This window comes from Erpetoichthys calabaricus, chromosome 8, assembly GCF_900747795.2.
Source record: "Erpetoichthys calabaricus chromosome 8, fErpCal1.3, whole genome shotgun sequence".
Lineage (NCBI taxonomy): Eukaryota > Metazoa > Chordata > Cladistia > Polypteriformes > Polypteridae > Erpetoichthys > Erpetoichthys calabaricus.
In genome coordinates, this window is record NC_041401.2 from 166,264,052 (window position 1) to 166,275,047 (window position 10,996).

Below are 10,996 nucleotides of genomic sequence, written 5' to 3' on the forward strand. Positions count from 1 at the left end.
TTCTCTAATTGGCATTTTTGAACTCTATTATAACCTTATGGGACCATAGACGTATACAGTGATCCCTCCTCCATCGCGGGGGTTGCGTTCCAGAACCCCCCGTGAAAGGTGAAAATCTGCGAAGTAAAAACCATATGTTTATATGGTTATTTTTATATTGTCATGCTTGGGTCACAGATTTGCACAGAAACACAGGAGGTTGTAGAGAGACAGGAACTTTATTCAAACACTGCAAACAAACATTTGTCTCTTTTTCAAAAGTTTAAACTGTGCTCCATGACAAGACAGAGATGACAGTTCCGTCTCACAATTAAAAGAATGCAAACATATCTTCATCTTCAAAGGAGTGCACGTCAGGAGCAGAGAATGTCAGAGACAGAGAGAAAAGCAAACAATCAAAAATCAATAGGGCTGTTTGGCTTTTAAGTATGCGAAGCACTGTGCGGGAAGCATATCACTTGACAAAGCAGCCGCAAGTAAGCCCAGCAAGGAAGGAAGCAATGTGAAGGTAGTCTTTCAGTATTTTTAGACGAGCGTCTGTATCCTCTAGGGGTGCGAACAGCCCCCCTGCTCACACCCCCTCCATCAGGATCAGAGAATGTCAGAGCAAGAGAGAGAGAGAGAGAAAAGCAAACAATCAAGAAATCAATATGTGCTGTTTGGGCTTTTAAGTATGCGAAGCACCGTGCGGGAAGCATATTGCGCAACAAAGCAGCCACATGTAAGCCCAGTAAGGAAGGGAGCAATGTGTAGGTAGTCTTTCAGCATTTTTTAGATGAGCGTCCGTATCCTCTAGGGGTGCGAACAGCCCCCCTGCTCACAATATATTTGAGGAGTTTTATTTAATTTGCAATAAGTGCTCTGATTGGGTAGCTTCTCAGCCATCTGCCAATAGCGTCCCTTGTATGAAATCAACTGGGCAAACCAACTGAGGAAGCATGTACCAGAAATTGTCCATGTACCAGACCCATTGTCCACTGAAACCCACGAACCAGTGAAAAATCCACGATATATATTTAAAAATGCTTACATATAAAATCCGCTATAGAGTGAAGCCATGAAAGTCGAAGCGCGATATAGCGAGGGATTACTGTATATGCAGTTAGTAGTTGCCTGAATGGATGTTATGTGCACTCAAAAATGTCCCTCAAGTGACATTAAAAGTCTAACAGAAATTAAAATCCTTTATAAATAAAGAACTTATTTAAACAATCAAAAAGGAAGCACAAAAAGGCAAAGGGGGAGCAGAAAGGCTTTTCCTAGAAAAGGCATCCCGAAGCTAGCAAAGCCAGCCCAATATTAAAATACAAATCCACAAAAACAGAACAAATATTTCAAAAACCGTACTATCCTGATAATACAAAAACATTCCTTACTCTACAAAATCAACGACTCTTTGCAAAAATAGGCTGAGGGTCAATATTGATAGGTTTTCTCACACAATTGGGCTATTTTTTCATAGAAAAACATGGAGTTTTGAGGGTTGTGGTTGTTACAGGCTACTTTTTTTTTAAACAACACAGTAATTTGGGCTATTGTTAACACCCTCCCCAACATTTTTTCCATACCACTGTTATTTCCACTCATATATGTTCTTTACCATTCTAAAATGTCTCCCCCCATTGTGTGTGATGGTATATACCCTCTGAAATATCTCAGGGGACCGCCCCCCCCAAAATCAGGCCCTGATGGTATGTACCTATCCCTCTGGCATTGACACTGCTCCACACTTTCTGGTGGGTCGTTCTGTCTACCTCAGATCCTGGGCTATTTTTCTGGGCAAGTTTACTATGTTATGGCTGTCATTGGGCTATACATTTTTTAAGGACCTGGCAATCCTGCTGAGGGTGGTGCCATAGTGGATGTAGCAAAGAAAGATATGCACACAATATACAAACACTAAATAATATTTAAACAAAACAGTATTAAATACAATCTGACAAAAGCACATGTAAAATGATATTTCTAAAACAACAGAAATGACCCTGAAAGAGGAAAGCGTACTCAAGCCAGGGCTCAGACCCTGCCTAAAACATAACAATAACCAAGGAAGCAAATTCTGAAGTGGCTCATTACTTTTAAATACAAGTTACCCTCATTTGTTGCTTTAAAATTTTATTTGTAGAAAGATAAACATTTTATTCAGAATAACAATCTTGACTTACTGTGATGGGAGTTGTTGCTGCTTAAGCTGCACTTTTCTATCTTCTCCATTTGTGTTGCTTGTGCTTAATGTGCTACAAACCTGAAACTAAATATAGGAGTAAATTAACCAATTTGGAAAAACCAAAAAAGTCTTCATATCTTCGAAAGATGTTTTCAAGATGAAATAATACCCTGGACTGGGATTTGTGAAACCCTAAATGATTGTAATGAGCTGGAAGTGTCTGATTTTGCGTCTGACACACATTCTAGACTCCATTCTTGCCACTGGAAAAACCCATCAGGCAGAATGAATCATTTGGGGTCACACAGTGAAACAAATTCACACTTTGCATGGTGTACTCCAACATGTTAGCCACTTGTCTAAATTTTGAGCCAAGAGAGAAAAGTTCTTCTTTTCACATCTCTAACAAAAATAGCCCCTTACGATGATCCCATCAAAAATCTGAAGTGTTCTTTGCAGAGTTGAAGGTGCTGAACCCAAATCTGGTAACAAAATTGGTCTATCAAGTTTTTGAAAGATGAAGGTTTAAAATGAAAACAAAAAAAAACAGTATTTTACAGTAAGCACAATTAGACCCAAATAAATGATAAATTATACATATAATTGTTTTAGATATAATTATTACTTAGAAAAGGTATTAGTTTTTTCATCTTATAATCCTCAGAAGGTGTTTGATGGTGGGTGTCTGCTAACATAGACTCAGCCCACTTTGCACTGTAACGTCTGTCTCTTTGACTGCCAATACTGATTCTCTGCGCAAGAGAGGACAGAGCCGGCTATACTTCCTTAGAAGACTGGCGTCCTTCAACATCTGCAATAAGATGCTGCAGATGTTCTATCAGACGGTTGTGGCGAGTGCCCTCTTCTATGCAGTGGTGTGCTGGGGAGGCAGCATAAAGAAGAAGGACGCCTCACGCCTGGACAAACTGGTGAGGAAGGCAGGCTCTATTGTAGGCATGGAGCTGGACAGTTTGACATCTGTGGCAGAGCGACGGGCGCTCAGCAGGCTCCTGTCAATCATGGAGAATCCACTGCATCCACTAAACAGTATCATCTCCAGACAGAGGAGCAGCTTCAGCGACAGACTGCTGTCACTGTCCTGCTCCACTGACAGACTGAGAAGATCGTTCCTCCCCCAAACTATGCGACTCTTCAATTCCAACCGGGGGGGTAAACATTAACATTATTCAAAGTTATTGTCTGTTTTTACCTACATTTTTATTAGTCTTTAATTTAATATTGTTTTTTTGTATCAGTATGCTGCTGCTGGAGTATGTGAATTTCCCCTTGGGATTAATAAAGTATCTATCTATCTATCTATCTATCTATCTATCTATCTATCTATCTATCTATCTATCTATCTATCTATCTATCTATCTATCTATCTATCTATCTATCTATCTATCTATCTAATATCCTGGTGGACCCACTCCACATGTTCTTAAGAGACCACTACCACAATCCCAGGTACAAAAATCCAAATGAGAGTATAGGAAATGGATTTTTTAAAGACATGCTGCCCTCAAGACTCTTCATAGTATTCCACCTTTGTTTTCCCAAGATCATTGTGTCACAGGCTTTACCTTCCATAAAGAAAAGCTGCGTAGTCTTTTACCGTTTGTTTACCTGTTACAGTGTTAAGACATTAGATGTATCAACCTGACCTTGCAAATTTCTGTAAATACCATGAAAACAGCAACATTCTTTCTTCTGGACAACTAAAAGACATCTACCTAACCTTGCAAATTTAAATTCCTGGTGGGGTCTGACACTAACAGTATCTTCTACTTTCCCTGCACTTCCAAGAAGGCAGCCAGAGAGAGCGAATGACCACACCTCCAATGTCCATAGCAAGCCCCGCCCCCTCCATTCTGGGCTCCATAAATGCAGAGGTCTCCCAGAAGATGGGGTTTCATTTAAAGCAGACCATCATCAGTGATATCACACAACTCCAGACAGAGTAATTGGGCCACTGCTGGATGCCTTTTTTGTTTTGGAGACCCTCACTCTCTATTTTTTCAATTCCCTATTTAATGGAGTCTCAAAATCTCTTTTTGAATCCCTTCTGGTCTGTACCATCAGTCATACTGACTATTTTTATGCAATTAGAAGAGAGAAAAAATACTCATTGAAATTTTAAAAATATGTAGCAAATACTTGATTTAATGTTGTTCCCATCTTAACTAACGTTGAGCAAGGAAGACTGCCAATTTTCCTCTTAAAATACTCTTCAAATAATATTCTGAGCATGTAAAGTACTTATATTATAAAATAAATGTAACTTAATTCAAAAAAATCAAACATTTTCATTTTTTATGACTTTTTTTCACCTTGCAGAACTGGTTTGTGATAGAGAAATTCCAATTTCATAAATAGCTTTAGTACACCTAAATCTATAAAGAGCACTGTTTTTTTTTTGTGCAGGAGGCTTTTGGTGTGGACCAATCAGGTCAGGTCAGGTTGGGGAGCATGCACTGGTACAGGGTGTTGCTGCACCCATCTCACAACAAAACAACTTGGGATCCTGGTTGGCAACACCCCAGGCAGACACTCTGTCCAGTCCCACTCTCTGGAAATGACCCTCTATCTCAGCAGCCAGGTGTTATATTGGCATCCCTTTGGCCTGGTCCTGCCACTTGGGTCCTCAACAATGAGGATCCTATGAGCTGGATCACCCCCAGGGAATCACACCACATGGACATTGTGCCGTAACTGACGCTCCCTCACAATGCAGGTAATGTGCCTCATTCGGGACTCCATGAGCAACTGCTCATTCAACACAAAGTCAGTCCAGCGGTACCCAGTACCAAAGTTCAGTACCAAAGTTGGTCTTCACCTAAGGTCACTGGATAGCATCCATGTCCCACAACCATATAGCATGACAGAAAGCACCAGGACTCCAAAGACTTGGACCTTCGTCCTTTTGCATAGATATCGGGAGCAACACACACATCTTTCCAGTAACCTCATGAGCCCCCATTCTTTCCCAATCCATCTACTGACTTCATAGGAAGATTCACCAGTGACATGAATGCCACTGCCGAGGTAAGTAAACCTATCAATAAGGTCGATATTCTCTCCGCAGACAGACAAACTGCTGATGGCTGTGCCTAAGTGGTCATTAAAGGCCTGGATCTTGGTTTTTATCAGGACACTCACAAGCCCAGACACTTAGACTCCTCACTCAGTCTCTCAAGAGCCCTGATCAGAGCCTCCATTAACTATGCGAAGATCACAGCTTCGTTAGCAAAGTCAAGATCAGAATCTTTCTTCACCAACAGATACCCCACAGCCACTGGACCCCATGACCCTACCCAACCACCCAGTCCATGCAAGCATTGAACAGAGTAGGATCGACAAAGGCTGCAAAGAAACTCTGCCGATATTCTTATTTGCGCTCCATGAGAGCCCTCAGTGCCAGGATGTGGTCGATGGTAGACTTCTTAGGTGTAAAACCAGACCAGTGAGCTTGTGATCATGGATCCTATTGAGGACGACCCTAGCAGTGTTATATCCCCTGTAGTTACCGCAACCGAGACAATCACCTTCCTTTTCCAGAAAGGGACGACAAGTCCCGTTTTCAAGTCAGTTGCTTAACATTCAGATGCATTTGGCAACTACGTTAACTGATATGAAAGTTGGAGCATTTCACATTTTTAGTTTCATTTTTGTTTTTTAAACAATTTTTTGCAAAGACTTGTATTCAAAAGTAGTAGCGATTACAGAATGCAATTCCCCAGGTTGGTAGACAACATCAAATATACCCAGTAGTGAATTATCCAATAATGAGCAATTGTAAAATATCTATTAATAAAAAATACTAGTACTGTATAAAATCAGTTTTAATATTACCCTATGAAAGAAACAAAGGAACTGGACTAACTTTCCAATCTAGCTATTAATATTAGTTAATAGACAGTAATTGGCAGGCAGGGTGGCATTTTGGACTTGGAGAAAGTATATGACAGGGTGCCTCGAGAGGAGTGTGGTATTGTATGAGGAAGTCGGGAGTGGCAGAGAAGTACGTAAGAGTTGTACAGAATATGTACGAGGGAAGTGTGACTGTGGTGAGGTCTGCTGTAGGAGTGCAATGGTGATGGGCAGGTTGACAGACGAGATTAGACAGGAGTCCCTGTGGACTATGATGTTTGCTGATGACATTGTGATCTGTAGCGATAGTAGGGAGCAGATTGAAGAGACCCTGGAGAGGTGGAGATATGCTCTAGAGAGGAGAGGAATGAAGGTCAGTAGGAACAAAATAGAATACATGTGTGTAAATGAGAGGGAGGTCAGTGGAATGGTGAGGATGCAGGGAGTAGAGTTGACGAAGGTGGATGAGTTTAAATGATCTTTAAATAATACTGTTGGGGGCGGCATGGTGGCGCAGTGGGTAGCGCTGCTGCCTCGCAGTTGGGACACCTGGGGACCTGGGTTCGATTCCCGGGTCCTCCCTGCATGGAGTTTGCATGTTCTCCCCGTGTCTGCGTGGGTTTCCTCCGGGCGCTCCGGTTTCCTCCCACATTCCAAAGACATGCAGGTTAGGTGGATTGGCAATTCTAAATTGGCCCTAGTGTGTGCTTGGTGTGTGGGTGTGTTTGTGTGTGTGTCCTGCGGTGGGTTGGCACCCTGCCCAGGATTGGTTCCTGCCTTGTGCCCTGTGTTGGCTGGGATTGGCTCCAGCAGACCCCCGTGACCCTGTGTTCGGATTCAGCGGGTTGGAAAATGGATGGATGGATAATACTGTTGGAATCAACAGTACAGAGTATTGGGGATTGTGGAAAAGAGGTGAAAAAGAGGGTGCAGGCAGGGTGGAATGGGTGGAGAAGAGTGTCAGGAGTAATTTGTGACAGACGGGTATCAGCAAGAGTGAAAGAGAAGGTCTACAGGATGGTAGTGAGACCAGCTATGTTATATGGGTTGAGACGGTGGCACTGACCAGAAAGCAGGAGACAGATCTGGAGGTGGCAGAGTTAAAGATCCTAAGATTTGCACTGGGTGTGACGAGGATGGATAGGATTAGAAATGAGTACATTAGAGTGTCATCTCAAGTAGGACGGTTGGGAGACAAAGTCAGAGAGGCAAGATTGCGTTGGTTTGGACATGTGCAGAGGAGAGATGCTGGGTATATCAGGAGAAGGATGCTAAGGATAGAGCTGCTAGGGAAGAGGAAAAGAGGAAGGCCTAAGAGAAGATTTATGGATGTGGTGAGAGAGGACATGCAGGTGATGGGTGTAACAGAACAAGATGCAGAGGACAGAAAGATATGGAAGAAGATGATCCACTGTGGCGACCCCTAACAGGATCAGCCAAAAGAAGAAGAAGAAGGTGGCGTAATGGTACTGTGAGACCACAAGCGAATCACTTCACCTACCTGTGCTTCAATTGGTAAACCAAAAGAAATGTAACCAATTGTTCCATAAATGTTGTAAGTCACCTTGGGTAAATGTGTCAGCCAAACAAGTAAACATAAAATAATATCGATTAGTGAGAACCTGGAAAGAAACTGGTTTATCGTACAATGGGAATACAAATGGTAAACGATGAGTAAGAAGATCACAGACTTGCTGCAATTGTTCGTGTATACCTGAGACTGAAAGATCAGGGTTTCAAGCCACTGAATCCTCCCACCTCATGAGGCCACTCTCCATTTTTAAACCTGTCTTATGTTTTACATCAGTTGCAGCAGCTGCACCTTTCCCGTGTTATTAACATTTTTTAAATACCGTTAAAGTGCAGATTGGTAACGCCAGTTCTTTACAATAACAATAATCTGCAGATAATATAGTTCTATTAATTCAGTCCTATATGTACTTACATAATTGCTTTCCTCTTCCATTTATTTCTAGACAAGGGACTTTTTTTGTACTCTATTAATTATCCATCCATCCATCCATCCATTTTCCAACCCGCTGAATCCGAACACAGGGTCACGGGGGTCTGCTGGAGCCAATCCCAGCCAACACAGGGCACAAGGCAGGAAACAATCCTGGGCAGGGTGCCAACCCACCGCAGGACACACACAAACACACCCATACACCAAGCACACACTAGGGCCAATTTAGAATTGCCAATCCACCTAACCTGCATGTCTTTGGACTGTGGGAGGAAACCGGAGCGCCCGGAGGAAACCCACGCAGACACGGGGAGAACATGCAAACTCCACGCAGGGAGGACCCGGGAATCGAACCCAGGTCCCCAGGTGTCCCAACTGCGAGGCAGCAGCGCTACCCACTGCACCACCATGCCGCCCTCTATTAATTAACTTACCTTAATTAATTAATTAACTAAGGCAGCAGGAGAAGGTGCTGCTATGTGAGCTGTTGACGTGTGTGCGCTCTGCTCAGAGTTTGACTCACTTGCACTGGGCTTCTCAGAGGCTATCAGATGAGTAAAATATGCAGAATATACAAGTTCAAGCTACCACTCTCAAGGTAAACATGAAACAGTAAACTAAATCATAGCTGAAGTCGCACAGAACGTTTCTCTGTTTCAAGATGGATGAGTCTGAAAATCCGCCAATGCTTTTAAAAATTTGCACAGTGTGATATTGTTTGAGATATCTGAATGAAAATCGAACTGCCTTGTCAAATTTCTGTGAAGAACAAGTGTGCTACATTTTAACAAAATTAATCAATGGAGAGCCAAGTTGATTCATGCAGACAGACAGACGGACAGACAGAGACACACTTTCGTGATAGGCGCTTTGTGCATTACATGTGAATGCACCTAAAATAGGGTCTCAAAGAGGTCAGTAATACTACCTAACAAACCCTGAATCGTGGGTTCAAACCCCAGCTTCTTTCCTCTGTTTTTGTTGTCTCTTCAGGTTCTCTGGTTGTTCCTTTAACCTCCCAAAAGTGACTCTAAATCAGCCCTAATGTGAATTTTTGCATGACTGTACCCAAAAAAGAAGACCATTCGCCACCCAGGGTTGGATTATGCCTTGTACCAAATGCTGCTGGGATACGTTCCACCCATGTGACTCTGAAATAGATGGAGCAAGTTTTTATATTGGATGAGTGGATGAGAAATAAAACATCTCACTTGATTCTCTAAAGAAGTTTAAATTAGGTCACCATAAAAGATGCTATATAATCTATAAATTCATAGCTGCATGTTCTCCTTGACTCTGCACAAGCTTCTCCTCAAGTGTTCCATCCATATCCCAAAGGTGGGCATGTTAAATCAACTAATTACTTCAGATTGGTTTAATAGTGTGCCCTGCAATAGACTATCATTTCATCAAGTGTCCAGTACACTCGGCTTCAGTAAATGGTGGATGGACAGATATTAGGACAGAGCACCTTATGAATGACAAAATACTAAATAAAATGCCATTTGTTTAAATTTATTTTATGATTTTTGATAGGGAGCCATCTGAAAGGTACCCAAGCTCGGGATCATGAGGGTCAGAGCTTATCCTAGCCACTTAAGGCACAAAGCAGAAATAAAAATGAAAACATATTACATTATCAAAGATCTTTAAATAAGCCTATTAAACAGTAGTTACATAGGAGGCCCTTTTGATACCATATTGCACAGAAGTACTGCATATGTTTATGTTGTCTGACTAGTCAACAACCTGAGGTTCAACCTGCAAATTTGTGACTTTAACCGCAGGCCCAAAACAACTGAAAGGCACTATAAAAGTAAATTGACTCACAAGCACTCTGCCGCAGATGAAAATCCATTTACTGCTACAATTCAAAATATTAAATGATGAAAGTCTGTCTTTAAAGATGCTGGACTAGTCGCCTTGTAGCACCCAGTCTCTCTGTGGCACATGGTACAATGCCGGTACTGGATTTTAACGTCTTAATAATTTCTGTGCCAGGTCCTACCAGGATTCTGAACAGTCCCATGCCGATATGATTGAAAAGAGACAGGGTGACGTACTTTCCACTCAATGACATGATTTGTCCTCCACTTCCCTTTTTCTTCCTCCTCCTCCTCTTTCCATTGTTGACTCCCCAGGTAAGTTTCTGTTGCCCACCTGGAAAAGCTTTGTTTTCAGTTGAATCTTTGCTTATGCTTTCTGGGGCAAGCTCAAGTGGCTGAAATAGGAAGCGGTCAATGGAGAGGTTTAGCAAATCAGTGTGGGGGGCTACTCAGGCCTGCCAAACTCTGTCAACAGCACGCTGGTTAATAATTAGCTCCTTGATTGCAGAAGTCAGCAGCTGCAATGGGAAAAGTGCCTTACCTCATAATGGACCCAATGTTACTGGAAAAGCAAAGGACGTTTAGTAGACGTTTAGTAGAAAGTCAATATGCTCTCCTTGACCAGGTGGGCCCGCCTATCTGAGCCTCTACATGCTAATCAAAGGGCTGGCACTGCAGCAACCGAGTGTAGCCAACTGTCACTGTTATGACCTTGGCAGGGGGGCAGTGAGAGGTGAAACATGCCACTTATCTAATCATTCGAAAGTGAGGCTGTGCCACTTTATCACAAAGCAAAGCTGAAGTGCATGCTGCTTAACATGAGGATTTAAATCAGGTTTTTTTCTATAATTTACTTGAACATTCCAGTTGATTTTGCGACTTTTCTCATCGCACTAAGTATTATAGATCAGTTGCGGCACCAATTTATTTGCACAAATCCGTGAGACAGGCTGTGGGCCAAGGGGTGGGACCTCAGGAGTAGGGAGCCGGGCAGGGCCATCCTCACTCACGCGCCAGCCTCCGTTCGAGTCGGTCTACCTCTCACCATGTGTTGGAGCATAACTTGACTCCACTTAGCTAGCAATACCTGTTTGTTCAGCAGACATTAAGGAGTAACGTTTGACTTATTGAGAGAGAGATCACAGCTACGTGTGTTTTAGAGGGTACCTG

The 10,996-nt window shown here is 42.5% G+C and overlaps 1 protein-coding gene across 1 annotated transcript in view; it reads right to left on the reverse strand.

Annotated features, from left to right (window-relative positions):
• The window catches only part of si:ch73-206d17.1 (tyrosine-protein kinase STYK1), a 52,161-nt gene extending 41,838 nt beyond the window's left edge, over window positions 1-10,323 (reverse strand). Inside the window, exons 1-2 of the mRNA XM_028807731.2 lie at window positions 9,831-10,323; window positions 2,166-2,251 (exon numbers count right to left, since the gene is read on the reverse strand). Coding sequence (XP_028663564.2) covers window positions 2,166-2,214 — 49 coding nt within the window. The 5' untranslated portion in view covers window positions 2,215-2,251; window positions 9,831-10,323. The remainder of the gene's footprint in view (window positions 1-2,165; window positions 2,252-9,830) is intronic.
• Window positions 10,324-10,996: the final 673 nt, after the last annotated feature.